Source organism: Anguilla anguilla, chromosome 8 (assembly GCF_013347855.1).
Source record: "Anguilla anguilla isolate fAngAng1 chromosome 8, fAngAng1.pri, whole genome shotgun sequence".
Lineage (NCBI taxonomy): Eukaryota > Metazoa > Chordata > Actinopteri > Anguilliformes > Anguillidae > Anguilla > Anguilla anguilla.
The window spans coordinates 27,868,476-27,889,307 of NC_049208.1; the positions used below are offsets into that span (position 1 = coordinate 27,868,476).

General features: G+C 41.2%; 1 protein-coding gene across 1 annotated transcript in view; it reads left to right on the forward strand.

Annotated features, from left to right (window-relative positions):
- Positions 1 to 20,832, forward strand: part of csmd2 (CUB and Sushi multiple domains 2) — a 260,284-nt gene that overhangs the window by 124,075 nt on the left and 115,377 nt on the right. Inside the window, exons 6-11 of the mRNA XM_035429807.1 lie at positions 5,872 to 5,984; positions 8,721 to 8,798; positions 10,037 to 10,124; positions 11,431 to 11,555; positions 15,738 to 15,859; positions 20,175 to 20,278. Of these exons, the coding sequence (XP_035285698.1) occupies positions 5,872 to 5,984; positions 8,721 to 8,798; positions 10,037 to 10,124; positions 11,431 to 11,555; positions 15,738 to 15,859; positions 20,175 to 20,278 (630 nt within the window). The remainder of the gene's footprint in view (positions 1 to 5,871; positions 5,985 to 8,720; positions 8,799 to 10,036; positions 10,125 to 11,430; positions 11,556 to 15,737; positions 15,860 to 20,174; positions 20,279 to 20,832) is intronic.

Genomic DNA, 20,832 nt, shown 5'->3' on the forward strand with positions numbered 1-20,832 from the left:
CAAGTTGTCAGTAGTACTAATTAATATAAGCATTTAAACATATATCAGGTATTTGTACTGTACAATGTACTTGTATGCGATTATATTTTTGCATATGCCATAGAAATATACAAAAGAATTTATCAGATTCATAGATATTCTTTCCCAGCTTGGTGTCTTGCATTTTTGTTTTTTTGTCTTGTAATATAGATTTGAATAATTTAAATGTGAATTAAACAAAATGTAAAAAATGCAAATCTTGCACTTCTCATTTAATTTCTGCTTTTTAAAAACATAATGAATAATTCAGGTACAGCAATATAATAAACTGCACAGGGCCATTTTATATCTGAGTTCCTGTTCTGCCCATTATTTTATGTGGTTAGTTATTAATCACGGATGCAAAGACTGTCACACGGACAACAGCGCGATACAATGTTTTTACGAACCTGCACAACATCGGGGCCTACAGCCGTCCTGGTTGACAGAGCTACGGTGTCCTTGCCAGAATGCTGTATCTATGCTCGATGCCCTTGCTCTTTCTGATCCTACAGATGCTCGTTGGCATCTGACATCATTGATGGCAGTAAGAGCTGGTCTGAGCTCAGGAACTCATTTAGCTCTGTACTCCCGAGGCCTGTCCTGTGAAAATCTAATGTCAGTAGGAGCAAACGGGGGGTATTGAACTTTCAATAATGCCCTTTAAGAGCACTTCATTAATCGTTGGGGGAGTCTCTTTGCAAGACTTTCAACTACTTTGTCCTTTGCAAATTGTTTCTTTGAAAGAAAAAGATGGGAAACAGCGTGGAATAAGAAAGGGTGTGTACAGGGTAGGAGGGTTGGGGGGTTGGGGTGGGGGGCAAATGATCTTTTTAGCACCCCTAATAGCATATTTATAAGAGGTCTAATCTATAATGACATTTCTGATACTCCCCCTCTCTTCTGTGGCTTATCAGAGCTACAGACCGTTCCCTTGAATAATCACTATACATTAATGGCAGCTTATTGCGGCTCAAATTGCCTGGTAATTCAAATGGACATTTCATTTGTCTCTTTATAAGGAGGGTTGTGTGAGACTGATAAGTTGAAAACTATGTTAGTCTATTTATATACACTTTAGAAGGAATGATATTCAAAGTCCTGCAGCCCCCTGTTGGTGTGATACTCATGTGATCCAGGCTCACCTGTCTAAAGGTCCCTTGTGGCAACGGGTGTCTCTTGTGCACTGTCTGCCTGATACCCAGCCTCCCCCCCCCCCCCCCCCCCCCCCCCCCGCCCCGGGTTTCTCCACTCTCTTAGTCTCCTGGTGTTCTGAATGTCTCCTGCCTCAGTGCTTTGAGGTGCCTTAGCACTGGCAACTAACTCAGTATTATCTTAACTTGCTAGTATGATCAGCGTATCCAATTTAACTATAAAGCTGTACACTTTATCCAAACACTATCCAGCAGCTTATTAAAGTCCTTTCTTATCCACACCTACACTCCCAATGTGGCACAGAAATGGATTGACTTTGTTTGATACTCTCACTGGAATGAAAAAAAAAAAAACAACAATAATTGTTGAGATGCATGTTTATATCAGGACCATGTCAGTATTGACCAATAAGATTTTAAAATGCAAAGGGGACTAAATGACATTTGTTTTTTGAGGTCCCTGAATTACAGTTTGATGAACTGTAGAATGAAAAGAAAACAATGAAGGTGAGATGATGGTCCTGCCTCCTCAGACCAAATGATTCCAAACGTTACCAAGAGTCAATGATTCAGAAAAAGCACATGACATTTTTGGATTTAAAGTGGGTGAAATAATAAAAAAAATGCAATTGCTGTCTGAATGCATCATATTTGTCCATAGCCCCTTGTCATAAATCAGTGCTAATGTCAAGTGACAAGTTGTCAGAATGTAATGCTACTTCCATTATTCCAGTGAGTGCACACACACACACACACACACACACACACACACACACATATATATATATATATATATATATATATATATATATATATATATATATATATATGAAGAAGAAGAAGAAGCAGAAGAAAACTAATTTCAGAAAAGGCAGGCCAGGGGATGATTGATCCTCTGAAGGGCATTAATCTTGTTCCCAGTTCCTCGGTAGGCCTACCCATTAGTTATTTCTTGAACACTTTTACCAATATATTTAGGAGCAGAAGCTAACTGCTTCTTTTTCCAGTGGAAACAAACAGAAGAGGAAAACTCACACCTTTAAATCATGTGCAGGCAATATGTTTTAAATTAGTCATTAGTCATTCCTGGAGAAAGTGTTTTGAATTTGTTTTCCTGGTCTGTCAATCTCGCCTTGACATCGCTGTCACACTGAGATTGTGTAGGAGAAAGGTCCTCAAGAAGCAGGCATTAATACTCACTGGCACACCATCACATCTGTCTTCAATCGAAGCTTAATGTAAATGACACAACCACCAGAAAGCTGCTTTTTATCAGCACTGTATACTAATGCTTACAGGTCATGTTATGTTGTGGATTGCAGGGGCATTATAATGCTGCCTCTGACATACTGACTTCATACTGCAGATTGTATTGCCTGTAGGCTTAAATCAAGCCACTGTTTTCAAAGCCCCTAACCAATAATTATGCAGGATGCAGAGGTGTATTCAGTCAGGACACGATGCAGTGTAACTCTCATAAATTTAATAGAGCTCTGAACTTTTAGTGACTTAAGATATTACTATTGATTTTTTCTTTCTTTTTCAACCATTGGTTGAGCATCTTTCAATTGTGTTTGAATTGAACTCATGCATTATTTAATCCTCATGAAATGTTAAGTAGTGTTGTTTCTTTAATCAGTAACGTATTATCAATTCAATTTACAGACTGTAATAACCCATGCTCAACTGTGGATAACCGGTTTTATTTATTTATTTTTAAATTTTCCCTTCATTATACAATAAATGCTCTTGGCACATCCGTTGACACATTACTGAAAGAAATGGGTAGAAGAAAACCTTCAGAGCCCGGAGTTTTTTGGCCACTCTCTTTCTCCATTTACAAGGGACCGGTGGGCACTGTCCGGCTAATTGACTAAGTGTCATTAACGTGTGTTCAGACTTCACTTGGCTGCTCCTTACCACATTGCCATCGCAGCTCGGTGGCCGGCTGCGGGAGCCTTTCGCTGTGCGTGATGACATGTTGCCTGCCTCGAATGACTCCTAAAAAAAGTGATTAAACAAGATGGTGGTGTGCATGCATTGTATTGCAGCAAAAAAAGAAGGCAGTGACTTTCACAGCCTACGCTAATGGCCAATGACCTGCATTTAGTGGGTTTCACAGGAACAAGATTTACAACATAAAATATATACAGTTAAAGGTGTAATTGCAGTGGGGAAGGGAATGGGAAAAGAGATTGCAAGTCACCCAAGTATCTACAAAACCAAAATCAACTACTGAGCAGTCTGTCTGGCACATTTAAATGCAAATGTATGTTTTCCTTCACAGAAATGATGAAAAAAAGAATTGTTTGCTTTGAGAAACTTAGCATTAGAATTTATTTGCAAGTCAAATTTATGTGCAAATGTTGATTTAATCCAGGTCTGTATTTCAGTTTTTAAACTTGTTTCCCACCTTAGCGTTGGCTTTTTATTTTTTATTTTTTTTTTAGGTGCGCTACGTGTTATTTTTGGTTGAAGAAATCATGGGGGCTGTGCATGGGGGTGGGGGACATTGAGGTGACTCAAGGATTCAACTGTCTTTCTTGAGCAGTTTCTCTTAATAATATTAATAACATACATTCCACACATTTGGCACAATCCATTCAGAACTTCATATTCACCTCCTAATTTGACTAACATTGAATTGTACATTGTTTAAATTTCTGCATTCATATCCACCCAGCAGTGTTTTTTTCTTTTTTTTTTCAGAGTAACAATGCTGTGTCCTTATGATTACTCTAACTGCACCAGCTTATTATTTTAATTTCCAAAATACTTAATATGCAGGTTACAGCCAAGTAAACCTTGCATACAAATTTGATTGTTGCATTGTTTCAGCACTGTTATTTTGTAGTACAGGTTGTAGAGGGCTTCTCAGGTAATTTGTATCGGTAGGGTATGCGAGAGTCGCAGACTGCCTCTGACATTGGTGGTACAATGGATTATGATAATCAGATCACAAAGGAGTCTGTGCTACTAAAATTACTCTAATCATTTTGTCTAATGTGGAGATATAGACAGAACAGAAGACAGAATGGGGGATCTATGCATAAAAAGTGCTGCAATTTCTGCATGGTGAAACCGAAATGTATAAAAGCTGAGTGTGCGCTTTAACCTCATGTAAATTTTTTCATTACAAATCTAAAATTACGAAGTTCAGAGCTAAATCAAGAAAAAAAAAAGTCTTTATCCCAAGAATTATGGAGTGCACTGCATGCATGTATGTATATGTACATGTATGTTAGCGTGCATGCATGCATCTGTGCTTTAACCAAAAGGTACACCGCTGAAAGGAACATTGTAAATTCAGGATCTGGAAGCTCAGTGGGCTCTGAACTCATTTCGCTGCATTGCTGGTGCTGCCTTTTCCATTACTTTTTCAGAATCCTAATGCAGCAGCCGGAGGGGTGGGGTGGATGCCATGCGCGGTATAGGGAAACGCAGGTAGAAATGGAAGCAGGGGAAACTCATTAACTCCCCTTGTGTTTTTGAGCTTCTAAACAGCACACGCACGGAGTGATCTGTGCTAATTTGATTTGCATGCACCTTCCGCCCCTTCCATTTTCCTGCGTGTCCATATCGCAATTTGTTTCTCCTCATTTTGTTAGAGCTCCATGTCATCCATTTGCACCTGCCGTTTGTGGGGGAGCTTGCAATTACTGTAGGCACAGGAGAGGTGTGAAATAGTTGAAATTAAGTGCATAGAAATATGAATTGGCTTTCTGCTAACGCAATTCACAAATCCACAGACGCCAACTCCTCAGTATCATCAACCTCCCTTACACCATTCCAAAACAACCACTTTTATCAGACTGCCCTGTATTCATACAGGTTCTCCAAACTGCACCACTTTGACCTTACTCGATTACCTGAAAGTCAGTGGCCAGTTTGTTGCTCTTTTTAACGGGAATGGTTTGAAGTGAAGAGGATTGTGTGGCAAACAACCCTAAGCAAAATCCATGCAATTCTTTCAAGTGAAGGAAAGACACCTTTCCAGAGCTGTTTTGTAGTGTGTCATCACTAGGGAGCTCATTGAAAAGGATAGCAGGCACACTTCATTAAATGCCAGGTCTGGGTGTGAATGGCTATGGGTGGGGAAGTGCAAATTTATCTGTGACTGTGATCACGCGGTGTAATTAGGACAGTTAGCCACCATGTCCCAGTGGAGACAGACCATTCCGGAAGCCCACTGAGTGTTGATGGACCTGTGTCCTTGTCCTCATATCCACCTCCCCAGACAGTGCTAATTGAACAATCACAGGAAGAGCAGATGTCCGCATTATTTTTTGATGACAGGGTGCTGTTGACTGTGGAACATACAAAGTAGACTTTTGATTTGTGTGTGTGTGTGTGTGTCTGCATTGTACTGTACAACCTTACAGATACAAACCTCAGAGCTATGGACTGACTGATTCAACCATTAAACCAACTGAGTATGAATGAAACCACAAAAAAGCTAAAGAAAGTATTCCTTATCAAGCTCCTGTATATCTTACAGTGTGTATTTAGCATTTGCTTTTATTTGAACGTTGTCACAGATTGACTATTCTGTGATCTTAGGCAGAGATCAGTGCAGAAATAAAGATTGTTTTGGATGCAGTCTCTGCCGGTAGATTTATCCAGGTAACTCACACGATCCATTGCCTTGCTTTTTTTTCTTTAGTTTTGATCTCTTTCCCTCTCTCTTCCTCTCTCTCAGGTTCACAGGCCCAAACCTCCCATCTCCCATCATTAGCAGTAAAAACTGGCTGAGGCTCCACTTCACCTCAGATGGGAACCATAAACTGAGAGGCTTCAGTGCGCAGTACCAAGGTGAGCCATTCATGAGAAATGACCAATTTTACACAGCTGGGGCTGAGGCCACCTGAGCGAGTGCATGTTTATTATCACCTCTGGAAACACCGAGCCTAGATGGACTGAATGTCCTGCTCTCGCCATTATGTGCTCTTATCTTATGTTCTTAACACGTGAGACTGTTCCAAAGGCAGTGTGATGTTAACACGTAGACTGATTTATGTGTGTGGGAGGAATTTGGACTGAGTGTAGCTCTTGAGGTCTGAATCCTTGGGTTCGCTCTCATTATGGTATTATTTTCAGAGCAAAAAGAATAAGCATTTTAGATTGGGCGCTTCAATACCCATAGGTACATACACATGTTTCACAATATATTATGAAATTATTTTAATTGTGTAATACAGACATGCTGTGGTTAGTGTATTATTTATAGGTTGTATGTAATGTATTTGTGTGGATTTGCCATGCATTAGTATATATCGTTTTCACAAAGTGTATTTGGTGAATATTAGTGCCAGGAAGGGAAAAAAAGGCCCAGTGAAGCAACTGTTCCCAATAAGTGGCTGTATTTCAGGGCAATTCATGCACCTATTTTCTTCTCACTTGAGCAGTAAATTTAGAAATGGCCGAAAATAGCAGACCCACCCCACCCCCCCATCACCCCCCAGCAGTTTCATCACACTCAAGATGTTAAAGGTCATAGCACAGAAGGGATGAGCTGAAGGGATTAGGCCGGCTGTCGGGAAACAAATCCCAATCTGTTGGAATCTCACCTTCGCGATAAGGGAATCCGTGCGGGAAGGAGGGAGCACTTAAGAGGAAGATAGGATTACAGGTCCCGTGTTAGCTAAATAAATAAATAATGCATTTACCAAATCCTGGAAGGGTAAGATAGACTAAGCTTGTAATTAGATTTCTCCACCCACCCCCCGCCCCCATCCACCCCCCCCCCCCCACACCCCCCTCACTCAAATACTGAACAGTCATGTGCTGTTATTCTGTGTGTTTGAGGGGCATTAGAGAGGGGAAGATACAGATGGGTTTTACTTGGCTCGGCCGGCTGAGAAAGAGTTCTGCCCTGATCTCCGTTCTGGTATAATGACTCTATCAGTGTTTGTTCTATGCAGAGGCATTTATTTGCATTAACTTACATGCATGCTTCCATTTAGTTTGTTTTTGAATAGTTAAGTAAGGGGTCTTTCTTTCCATTGCCAGCCAAATTAGCGATAGTGTATACTATAAGTATAAAAAGTGTTTTTTCTTTTTCATTATTTATTTGCAAATTTATTTGTTGCTATTGTTCATATTTTTAATAGGAAGTAGGTGGATATCATAAATGCATGATTCTCATAAACCACACCCCCCCTCCCCCAATGTGTTTCTGTTTTACTCAATAGAAAATCAACGTAGCAATTTGAGTGAAAATGGTTCGTTAGTGTATCCCCAAGGAATAGTCCTAAATATGTCCTTAAATTAACTATTACATTTAGTTAGCTAATGCTCTTGTCTTGGGTGATTTAAATATTGCATGTTATCTATTAAAACAGCTGGATATTGAATGTGGTGTGCTTAAGTGTTTTGCTCAAGGGTGCCTGAAATTATCGCTTTCTTTTTTAAAATTCATACCTCCAGCTTGTCTTACACCGCTTGGTAATTCTGTGCATTGGATCTGCTGATAGCCCATAGGCGAAAAGTTCCAACATTGCATCTGACTGAGGGCATGTACAGTGCGGCATATTATATTGTATGTTACGCAGGGGTATGGGGTGGGGGTGGGGCTACTCTGATTCAGTCGATGCAATTAGACTGTGATATTCAATGTGAGATTTATTTTATGACTATTAATAATAATAATAATAATAATAATAATAATAATAATAATATGTGCACCTGCATACAATCCTGTGACTAAAATATTCTGATAGGACTCTCAAGACCTTTGCGATTTGTCAGCCAGTAGCAAATTGTCCGTGTCTCAGGTAGGTTTCAATGACGCTCTTGTGATGAAGTGCCTTCAGCGTCCCCAGGCTTGCCCTGCATTTGTCTCTTTCATTAGAGTCTAAATGGCGGGCAGAGCTGGAAGCCACAGACACTATATGGTGCGTGTGTACACTCCGCTGCCCCGGCGAGGCCTTGGCACCTACTCCTTTTAAGGAAGTCCCTAAACAAATACTGAGCACTCCACTCAAACAAAGGAACGACAGACAAGGGATATTAAATACAGCACACAGAGCTTTTTTCGGAAGCCACTGTCGGTCGACTGGATTGACATTGGCAGTCTTTTACTTGGATACATATTGACATTTTCAACTGCTGGATCCAAACAGCTTGTTGTTGCGCTAATGTGTTTCGTGAAGTGGTATAGTGTGCGATTATACACACGTCCAGTAATATACGTCCATATATTGGCCTATGCCCGACAATATAAGCATTAAAGAGAGCTTTGTTAAGCCAGAATGTGTGTGCTGAAGATGCAGGTACTCCGCTGAAGAATACAGTCACCAAACCTTAATGATGTGAGTGTAACACATTAAACATGACAGTGTATCTACATTTTACAGGGGAATCTACGTATGTGTAATGCAGAAGCCTGTGCATTGCCTAAACTGTAGAAGTATAGTTTACATTTCTTTGGTTCTTTTGCAACATTTATTTGTTTACAAGGCCAGTGAACACACCTTTATCAGCATAGTTATCCACAAGGGACTTGTTTCCTTGATATTGAGTTGTTTTGCTGTTTTCTTTCCTCTGCAGTGAAGAAAATGTCAGAGTTGAAGTCAAGAGGAGTCAAGATGCTTCCCAGCAAGGACAACCACCAAAAAATCTCTGTCTGTAAGTACACCAAAAAAAAATCCATTAGCGCCTGTAAGGCTCGCACGGAGCTTTATGTCAGCGTGGATACGGCCCGCCATTGGTGTTGATTCCTTCAGCATTTACCTCCGCGGCAACAAACTAAAAAAAGCATGTCCTCGAAGTTAGAATCTAGAGCACCTGGCATTCTGCATGCGTGCTCTCCCCCATGCCAAGTGCTTATCACAAAAAGGACTTTCAGCGGAAGTGGTGCGGGGAGCGTAGCTGTCTGAAACGGCCCTGCCGGTGCCAGCAGCGGGACCCGCTCGTAAGGCATGAAATGGAAAACGAGGGGATAAGTTTAATTGTTAGTAAATAGGCAGGCTATCGTATGACAGCATTCATTGAATTGTGGAGCCTTTCTGTGCGGCGGATAGAGTCCCATTCAGCTGGCGGTCCTATTATCCCAGCAAAGCAGCCGTGTTATTTACATTTCTATTACTTTTTTCATCATTGGAAGAAAATGTCACAGTCTCGCCGCGGCTACCAGGGGAGGCTGCTGGAAATTGAGTCTCGCGTGGGTCCAGATCAGACCACCCTCAACCCAACTGCACCCCCCCCCACCCCCTTACCGCCATCCGCCATCCGCTGACAAGCCTGCCCTTTCGTCCCTCATTAATATGCATGAGAATCTATATTTATTCGACTTTTCCAATCAACGTATGTCAGATGGGGTTTCCAGAGTGCCGTCAGAGCCTTTTTGTTGCATCACCTGACACCAGCCCTGCCGGTCGCTCAACACACGGACACCCTGTTACTTCCTCTTCCTGTGATTGCACAGATGTCACAGCGCCACTATTACCAGATAATGTCGTTTCTTTGCATTGCGGGTTAAATGAGGTGGCATATCCACAAAAACATCCAATTCTTATTCATACAGAATTCTTACAATACCTGACATCGAGCAATAGTTCTACCATGCCGTACACTAATCACTGTTTAGTAAGTTTCACGCACTGTACTGGAAAATTGGCATTGGAAGTCCCTAGGCACATTTTAGAAAACTATATAAAACCACTGGGGGTGATCTGGAGGTAGAAAATGAAAGAGCGTATTGTGCAATGTCTTTAACTATCTGTTTAAGTGTCTCCATTTATATTTCTGACCTTTGCGAATCCAACCCCATGTTCCCTGTTAAAGAGTGAGTCTAATTTGCTCTCTTGCTCTCCCTCACTCTCTCTTTGTCTCTCTGTCGCTCTACCTTTCCTTCTCTGTCTCAGTGTCACAGATGGGTGTGGCACAGGGACACAACATGTGTCCGGATCCGGGGATCCCGGAACGGGGGAAGAGAAAGGGCTCCGACTTCAGGTGAGCGGCACGGGTTAACGATCGCTGGGTGGGGAGAGGAGCAGGAACCCGGTTAATTTCCCCGTGCTCACGCCAGCTCGGTGAGCGGGACGAAGCGGCTGGGTGAGGCGTCTGGTTCGTTTCTCAGAGGCCTTGTAATTCCCGGGTCTCAGCGGGCACGCCGGAGAGCAAACATCGGCCGCGAGCTCTCAAAGGTCACAGCGAAAGAGCCGGGCCAGAACAAATACGAGAGTGTTTTCGCGGCGAGCCTCTCTAATTGGCGGTGTTGTCCACGCCGGGTGCCCGACACTCCGGCGCGGTCCGGATATTTGTGTGTCATTTCGCGGTGAAGAGATTTTACAGATTGCCGAGAGGGAGGTGTGTTTTTAGAGTGCCCTGCGGTGTTAAAGGAGGACCCTCCTGACACTGTAATGCACAAAAAAACGGGAATGGTGTCGGGAGGATATGACTCTTCCCGACTGATTGTGACACGGAAGAAAAATTCGAGCTTTTAGTGCGATGTCATCCGCAGAGGCCTTTTCAGTGGTAATGGACACGGGAAACAGCACCTCTCTGCAGTAGTCCGGTCTAATATGGCAGAATGTGTGCTGCGCACAGTGGTGAAGTAGATCCCCCCTTTACTGAACTCTTTCCCCTTTGCTTGGAGCCACACGTGCTTTTTTTTTTCTGGCGTTGTGGATGAAAAGGCCAGGGCTTAGGCGCATTGTCCTGTTTCATTTACACTGTCTGTGCTGTAGTTTCTGCATGCTTTCTTTCAGCCAATCAGACGTTCAATTATTATCAGTAAATAAATCAATCTTTCATTAAGATTTTAACCGAAAGGTCGCAGGTTCGATTCCCGGGTAAGGACACTGCCGTTGTACCCTTGAGCAAGGTACTTAACCTGCATTGCTTCAGTATATATCCAGCTGTATAAATGGATACAATGTAAAGTGCTATGTAAAAAGTTGTGTAAGTCGCTCTGGATAAGAGCGTCTGCTAAATGCCTGTAATGTAATGTAATGTAATGAAACACAGATTTGGAGTATATGCATCTCCCTCTCTGTGTACTGGGTACAAGAGGAATTCATTGTACTGTGTACTCCCCTATGGAATGTGTGAAATTTAAAGTCTGTGTCTGCCTCACAGTTATCACCCAGCAGAGTCACCGCCTTTCTATGACCTAGAGGAAAAACACGTGTCTCCGATGCACCTCAGACACCTTTGCTGTGGAAAACCACATCGAGCATTCTGAAGCGCCGAAGCATCTCGGGCCTGTAGCGAGGCAGAGAATGGGGAGCCTCTCATTTGTTCTCTGCCCCAACAGGAGAGGGTCGACGGTGCACTTCTCCTGCGACGAGGGCTACGAGCTCCAGGGCTCCAAGAGCATCACCTGTCTGCGCGTGACGGACAGCTACGTGGGCTGGAGCGACGACCGGCCCATCTGCAGGGGTGAGGAGCCGCGCCTCCCCGCACGCGTCCGTCTCCGTGACCGTCCGCCGCCTCCGGCTCTCCCTTATTATCCTCTCTCTATTGTGAGCCACGGCGCGCAGCAAGCCTGCCTTGCCGGTGACGCCGTGCATCGTGGGCTCTCATCCGCGACGTTCTTGTGTTCTGAAATACATTGAATCTCAGGGACTCATTGGACGTGCGTGTGCACGCCCACGCATGGACGTGCGCTCTCATACTCTCCATTCGCTGCTTTCATACAGCCTGTAGAAAAGCTGATTTGATTCACTTCCATATTCAATTTAGATGCTTTACGCTTTCTATGGCGTAGACGTGTTTTTGTTTGACCCTTTCCATTCAAGTAAGAAAATATTTCACTCGGAGTATACCTGAGTGCTGCACTCAAACAGTGCCTGACAGTGAAAGTAAAGGAAACTGTTTTCTCATCAAATGCTGTTTGCATTTACATCTATAAAACCCTTTAACAGGCCTGTAATAATTTTATATCATTATTCAGGAGAGTGTTTTCTATCTTTCACTAATTAACGGAGTGGGAATGTGAGCTGAGAAAGAGGGAGAGGGTCGGAGACACGCAGTAAAGAAAACGTATATCCTCCTTCCTGAAAAGCAGCCAAGGTTTCCCCAAGGTTGACTGCCATTTTTATTCTATACTTTTTATTTCTCTTTTTTTTTCCACCCGCATGTTAGCTGTCAGGAATTGTTTTATTATTTTGATTAGCTGCCCTTGTGAGATGAGAACACACAGTGCAATAGCTGCTGGAGAAGACAAATGGCTGTCCTCCGGTGGAGTCTTCCCCATGAAAACAAAAATGTGGAGAGGAAAAGACAGCACACCGGAATGCCTGCAGTCAGGTCACCTGGTTTATCATCACCTGGACCTGCAGAGGATACTCTAATTCTCCATGCTAGTCATTATGGGTTTATTCTGTCTGGTGGGTGTATGTTATGAAGAGGACTAGCTGATGCCATTTGGATTTTTTTTTCTAATAGGGCACTACACATAATAATCCAAATAACACAATTTGTGAAATTCTGTTGGCCTAATGGTGAGGGAGTTCGAGATAGAGAGAGAGAGAGAGATTGAGAGAGAAAGTGATATAGAGATAGAGAGAGAGAGAGGGGGGGGGGGAGTGACTGGTTTTCAGGTTGGGACTCAACCTGTACAGGACCATTCAAACAATACCGTCATCATGGTGAAATCCAAAACTGTTCATACATTACCACAGCCCTAGTGAGGAGATTGTGATGGTGCTGCTGGTCTGGTGGAATCGCATTGCATTTCAAGCTTAATATGTTTCATCATCAGATTACACTGGAGTAGCCTGCATGTAAATAACTCCCTGACTGCAAAATCGAAAATGTGTGTCTCTCGTGAGCATCCATTCTGTGTTTGTTAGCAAGGTCATATGCACACAATGATTATCTACTGGACCTCAGAAAATATAAATATGCTTTATTTTTATTATTTTATTTTTATTGTTTTTCTTTTTGCCATTTGTGTTAAGCATTTCATATTATTCAAATTATTATTAAAATTTTTTTGGAACAGCACAAAAATGTATTAATCCAGGTGCTTTTTGAGTCTGCATGTTAAATTAGAAATCCATATTGCTGATTTTGCACCTTGGCTCTCAGTGTATATGTGGCTGTTGGCTGGCAGACTCTCTCAAATGGATTTAGAATCGCTGCCTCTATCTTTATTTATTTTTGGGGTGGTGATATTTGGCATTGGGTTTAAGAAGCCACCTCAATCACTTGGACTTTTTCTCTGTACAGCAATGGTAGAACAGGCTTATTTATGTTGTTTTTATTGATATAATGTGGAAAAAATGACCCTGTTGTGACTCAAAAACTTTCTAATGATTGTAGTGTGCCGAGGGAAATTGTATAACTTTGGAATTATCGAAATGATATGTAGCTCCTTAAAACATGTATCTATAAATTATGTAGTCATTAATCATGAATGGCAAAAAACTGGTTCGTCATTGATCAGAAAATTCTATACAGATATTCCCATTTGGATGGAGCGCCAAGCCGATGTCCTGCTGTGTGTTAAGAAATCCATAACTTAGCTAAAGAACTACAGAAAAACTGTTGGACATGGTGATAAAACAGATGAACATATTTTGATAGCCAATTTTATAGTCTTGTTGTTGTATCCAATGAATCCAATCCAAAGTATTCAGGGGGATGTCAATCATTTACTGTAATTGTTGAAATCTGTTTTTGGGTTCAGGAAGGTTCACTGTTCAATTATTGAAGTCTCCCCCCCCCATGTTTCTGCCCAATTTGGATGCCCAGTCAGCCTATTTAAACTGGACGGGTGTCTTGTGTCTCAGCCCAAATAACCTTTTTTTGCTTGCCTGTTTCATTTTGGGGGTTGCCGAATGAAATTTTGAGCTCTGCTTAAGGAAAAAAAATAAACATTGCTTGAACCAAGGTCAATGTTATAAAAGGAGAGAATATTTTATATCACAGCAATGTCTTTTTTTGAAAAATTGTCTTTCTAGGGTTCGCTACCTGGCGTAATCTCTTACAGATCCATTCAGTCCCTGAAACTTGTTTCTTCATATCTTTCATAATGCGCTTTGGAGAAATACAGTTCTGAAACAGGTGGCTGAATAGCCTGTCCCATACTGATCCATTTGAGTACCAACAAGAGTAGAACTGAGCAATGTGGAAATCTAACTGTGCCATCTTTAAGGAGGGATACGGAAAACCCTGTGTGAATTCCCGTTTATCTTTTTGATACTTTACTGTATGTGTTTGAGTAGTGTATTTTGATCAGTTGCCCTGTTTATGTGCCTGGGGAAAGATTATTTAATCCCCACAACAATAATGACATAGCAGGGTAACTTCCTCACTGCGCAATCCTTGATGCTCTTGGTAAGTGTAACATGGGTATAATATCAGTGCGTAACATGGGCATAACATGATGCGGTCTAATGAATGAAAGGTCATGGTAGGAGTCAAAATGTCTGTCATTCTATCCAGTCTTTCAGTGTTTTGATGTTTAAGTGATCATTACGCTTGGAGCTGTGCCCCATATTGCCAGACATTCATTAGGAGCACATAGTATGAAACAGGTTCATTATGACACGGATTCATTTGTATTACGCATTTAATAAATTAATTTCATAGAATTCAGAATCTGAACATTGTGATGTGACAAAGGTGATTATTTCAGTTCTAGCACCACATATATATGTCTGTTAAGGTCAACCATTCCATCTTGTGACCTTCAAAATTATAATTTTTTTATGTTCTGTCGTTTTTTTTTTTCTAGTTAACTTTACCTTTCGCTGGCAGTGTGGAGGAGACCTTGTTCTTTAGCACCCCAAGGAACACACTCTAGACATAACTCATTAAGTGTTGGACCGAGGACTGGACCTTTAGACATACTCATTTACTCAGTACATTAATGTGTTTCCTTAAATTCCTCATTAGCCAGGAACTGCTTTAATTTTGTGAGGTATTTAATGTGTTTCTGGGGGCCAAAAAAAAAGAATAAAAGAAGTCGATGTCCTTTGAAAGGTGTCAGGGTTGAGCACTAGCTTTAAGCCAGAGGGAAAAATAGTTATTTCACGATTCAATATGCAAATGAGAACCTAATAATGTTCAATGTGACAATCTTCCTGATTCTTCCAACACTGCTGGAATTGTTCATAGAAGGAAGTGTGCGTGCGTGTGTGTGTGTGTGGGTGCATGCATGCTTGCATGCGTGCGTGTGCGCGTGCGTTCATGTGTGTGTGTGTTTGTGCTTTACTGCTGGCTGGCTGTCTGATTTATCTTTGTTTAATGGTAAGTTTGGCTATGCTTGCAAAATCATATTTTTCACAATCAATTAAATAAGCTAATGTAATGTGTGATGCACTGACAAAACAATTACATATTGCCTCGGTGTTCCTGAATATTCAACATTTGCAGTCTGTGACTGTAACGTGTTTGGTGAGAATTTAGGATCTAATTTGTGAAGGAAAGGGGGAAACAATTAAAAGGTTGATTAGTGGATCACAACCCAGCTCAGTTGTCAGACTGTTTGGACTGTGTAAATTGTCTTTGTAAAGTCGCTTGTGAAACAGTTTTATTTCCCTTTCTTGGAAGCGTCTGTGTTTGGCGAAGGTTTTTTGCACAGCTTCTAAATGTTTTCTCTCTTGTTTTCAGCACCCATGTGTGGTGGACAGCTCCGTGGTCCCAGTGGCATCATCACTTCACCCAACTTCCCTGTCCAGTACGATAACAACGCCAACTGCACCTGGATTATCACGACGGCTGACCCCTCCAAGGTTACCCATCAATCACTTCACTGCGCTTTCTCACATCTGCCGATCCAGTCTTTGTCTTCTGCGTAGTCATACTTTATCTCTGTGTGTAGAACGTTCGGTATACCTGTACACCTTTAACAGATGACAGCACCTCCCTCCCTCCCGTGGGAGATAGACGCTGCTTGTAAACTCTCCCTGACACCCCCCCCCCCCCCCCCCCCCCCCCGTGTTCATTTTGCCGTTTGATCAGTTTGCTCAAAGAAACAGAGTGTGCTAAAAGAGCAATCACATCCTAGAGTGACCAAAGGTGAGGCCTCCTTCACAATGCGAATGGATTTCTGTCCCTTTCATATTGAAATGAACAGTAAATGTAGGCCACAGTTAAATCATTTCATGTGTTCTCAGGGGAGGAAAAAAAATACAGTGTGTCACATGGTGTTGGTTTGGCCATCAGGAGGTGGGAAGTAAGGACAGATTGATATTTATAACTATATTTTCCTCCATATACAAATTCATATTATGTATCTGCCTGCGCGCGTACGTGTGTGCGTGTGTGTGCGTGTGTGTGTTCGTTTTTCAGATGGTGAATAGAGAGATAAAGAAAAAATGCTTCAAGATACTGAGAGGATATCATAGAAGTGACAGGGTTGGTTTGCACAAAGTAATGACTTTGTAGCATAGTTCAAGGCCACAGTAGATCTCGCTTGCCAAATTTTGCTTCTCTGGGCTTGAACAAATGTTTTTTTTTTCTCAAATCCGTACCCTTATCACAGAAGCTCGCAGGGGAAGTGCTTGGAGACACTGGCTTGGGGGACAAGGGGGTGCATCAGCGTTCCGGCTGATGTGAAATTTTAAGTTGAAATGAGCAACGTTACTTTAAAAAACTGTCACTTGTGGGCTTTGTCTTCAAACATTTCTGTTTTGATTCTTGGTTATAAATGGCTTTCATTTTGGTATGAAAACGAATTCCTGTCATACCAATTGAGATGTGATGTAATGATATGATACTGTAAAAAAAAAATGTTTTTCTTGGATACTCAAGTATCTCCCAAAGAACTGTTATATTTCAGCTGCTGGATTCTTCACCGTGAAATTGAAGAGCTGTGTGTAGGGCAGTTTATTTTTGTTGTGCTGGTTGTTGTAGTTGTTGGTGCATATGGGGAAGATATTTGTATGTAATACAAATACTTGTAAGGCCTGAAATAAGGGATCATTTTGATTGGTTCCAGTGAAAGAAATATACCATCTGAAAATTAAATGTTGCCCTTCTCTTTAATGTGCTTCTCCAGTTTCCTATGGTATTTCTTCACAATGCATGAGAAATTAATGCTATCTTAGGCCTTTATTTAGATTCAGAAGGGATTTAGATACAAAAAGGCCAGTTGCATGTTAGCTCAGTTTATTTGAGGCTCCTTACTACATTGGCTGTAGTTTGTCCTTTGGTCTTGCATTTAATCCTGGGCCATTGAAGATTTACTTATGTGTTGTTGTTTGTGTGTGTGTGTGTTATTCCTGTTGTTGATTTATTAATGGCTGAACCTCAAATAACTGCCTGTCCATTTAAGTAATGTGTCCTGGAAAAAAATGGTACTCAATAATGATAGGCCAGATTGTGGCGATGAGATCATCATGACTGACTGAGATTGGCAGGGTCACGTATGATTAAGGGGAGTGTGAGGCTTAGAAAGAAATTCATTTTCAGCAATGGATTATGACCATTGTTATCCATTAATTAGATAAATGATTTTATTTCCAACTCCACCGCAAACCATAGTACACTCGCTTTGTATTAAATCAGGTTTCACATCGTTGATCTTTTATTTTATATCTAACAAGCCTATCTTTGGCTCTGTGGTATAGTGAAAATAGTTTGCTGTAATATGCAAAGAATGGCAAAGGAACTGTAGCAGGGTAAGGTAGTAATTCTTCTGGTAATAGGAAAGCAGAGACCAGTGCTGGACAAGACAAAAAGGAGGGATTTCTGTACCAACCAGCTTCATATTGTTCAGAAGGGAGGGATTTCTACATCGGCCAACTTTATATTAGAGAAAAGGGTGGGATTTCTCTACCAATTAGGCAAGTGCCATTTGGAGTAATGGTGTGTGACGTATTAACCTTCCAGTAGTTTATTTTTATTAATGCTTTTTTAGATTACTACTATTTGTTTTTCCCCTTGTATTCCTAATGCCTTGGTATTTATGAAAATTGCCCTTGATAAATCACCTTATGTATTGCTTAATGCATTGCATCAAGCTATGAGGATTAAGTACAGAATGAGGAGGGGGTCCAGGGATGGAGGCAGCGAGGTGTGAAAGGGTTTTCAGTGAAAGGAGGTTCATGGGTTCTTTAGAGCTACAGCAGGAACCATTTGTTCTTCATTCAACAAAGTGCACCATTTATGTCTAAGGTGCAGTGTATTTAAATGCACACAGGGTGGTTACCATGGACTACTCCCATTTAAATGCTTTCGGAAGCATTTAAATAGGTAGTAGGAAAACCAGGCTGCCGATTTCGGACCAGGAAGGGTGTTGAATGTGAAAGCTATTTTGCGTTTTTTTCTCTGCAATATCCTGCATATTTTATTTTTCTGAATTGTATTTTCAGTGAAAATCTCAAATGTATTACTTTGGTCCCTACCTTCATTATGGAAGGTATTCATATTTAAAATCTCTAAGCATTTCCTTATTATTTATATTTAATATTTGTTGTTACTTGGTTTCATGCTGTCTAACACTTATCAATAGTCTCATGTACTTTTCACCCTTTCCAGTTTCATTGGCAAATTACAAATAAAACTTTCTAGTAAACAGAGACATACAGTCTCCAAACTAAGCTGAGTTGAAGATGTTATATCTTATTATTTTTTGCATGCTAACCTAGTCAATATCTGACTGTGAATTTGAATGCTTATGAACCTCAGCTCCATGCTAACAGGTCTAACAAACAAGAGACATGTGCATTCTGTGCATCTTTGTAGTGCATTCTGTAGTGCATTGTAAGAAGTAAGCTGCATTCCCTTTTTTATAAACTACAAATTTAAGAAATATGAAAAAGAAAAATGGCCTGCAAGTTCAGGAGTTCTGGAAGGACCATGCATGTTGGGGGATGATAAAGACCTGAGCCTTTCCATATTGGTCGAGTAATCAGGTGCCCATCCATGCCTTATGCATCAGGGAGGGGGGATGTCAGGGGAAGGAACATGCAAAAAATGTACATGCAAAAAAAAAAGTTCCTTGTCCTTGTCTACTGATATACAATATTACTGAACTATAAGGTAAGGAAAGATATACCACATCAGGTGATACTGAAGACCTGTTGTCAGATTAGTCAATTTGGGGAACTCAATGAGTCACAGTGAAGACTCTTTCCTGTGGTATGGAGAAGTTGCTGGTGCCTGTGTGTGGGCAGATGGAAGTGATTTCAGGGCGCGTATGGTTACTGTACCAGGAGGAGGTCGTGGATAAGACTCCATTTATCTTGTTACCTGACCTGGGATGTAGCTTCCTCACCCCTGGCAATTTTCATTACAGTTTGTTTACCATAGGATGGGACGCCATTTGCATTTATATAAGCTTTTTCATTAGGCCCGAGTCTCAGAGCGCTTTGAAAACATTAAGAATTGCGCAGAAACGTGGCAGCCAATTTGAAATGGGAGACTAGACAGCACTCTCATTTTTCCCTTCCCTGGTTTATTTATTTATTTATTTATTTATTGGCTTAGTCATGTTATCTTATTGAATAAAATGTTTATTTGATTATTTACATGTTAGCTGTGAACACTAAATGTGAACAAGAATAAAATCATGTTCCGATTTATATCTTCTGCTTAGAAAACAGCATGAGTCAGTGTTATTATATATATATATATATATGTATATATATATATATACATATATATATATATACATACAGTCTTGTTTTTCATGCATTGAAACTGCAATGACTGATGCTTCTTCAGCAGATAGGCCTTACTTCACTGATGAATGTAAATTAATTGATTATTTGTAAATTAATTGATTATAAAGCCTCAAAGATTTTTTTTCCTCCTGAGACTCCAGAAACCTGCCTGAGCAATGAAAGCTGGCTCAGTGATTAAAGATAAAACTTATGAACACTTTAGAACATATGGTGTTTTTGGTATTCTTCTGCCACACGTGCACACTGTCCAATAAAATTGAATTAGGTTTCACATAACTGAGTTATTGATTTATAAAAAGTACCTCAGGCACAGAAAGGGATGCGAAGGAGAGGATGGCAGGTCTGGGAATACCCTGGAGCTGTGGAGCAAAAGTCCCTGCCAGTGATCTCTTCAGACAAGGTGTCCTTGTGTCTGCAGGTGATCAAGCTGACTTTTGAGGACTTCGACCTGGAGAGAGGCTACGACACACTGACTGTGGGGGACGGAGCATCAATTGGAGATCAGAAGACAGTCTTTCATGTGTGAGTGGGTTCACCCCCCCCCCCCCATCCCATCTCATTAGTTTCTGTCCCAATGACCTCTCTGATAAACAGTGCATAACGCAAACATCAACAAGGCGTTGTCAATCACTTTGGCCCTGAGTGTTGAAACAAGATCACCCTTCTGCAACTCGACTCGTATCGACGCCGCGTAATGGTGTTTGTAATACCAGATGCTCGATAATGTTTCAGAGACAGTCGTTATTAATTGCACAGACATTTACAATGTTAATAAAGTTTTATAGATCCATCTTTTATGTGTGCGCCCTCCTGGAATTGGAGGTGGGGTGTACACATTGCGTCTGAAATGGAATCACCCAACATTTAAATGACGTCGTCTGTCTCATTATAAGTCTTAAGTATGCATTAGCTTAAATGGCCATGTGTTCACTGTCTTTCTGACTGATGGTGTAAAAGAAAAAGGAAAAAAAAAAACAAGAAAGCTGAACGGTTTAATTCCTCCATGACGAGACAGCCGACAGATTCAACAACATTTTTACCCTCGTCACCCATAAAATTCACACATGCTGCTGGTT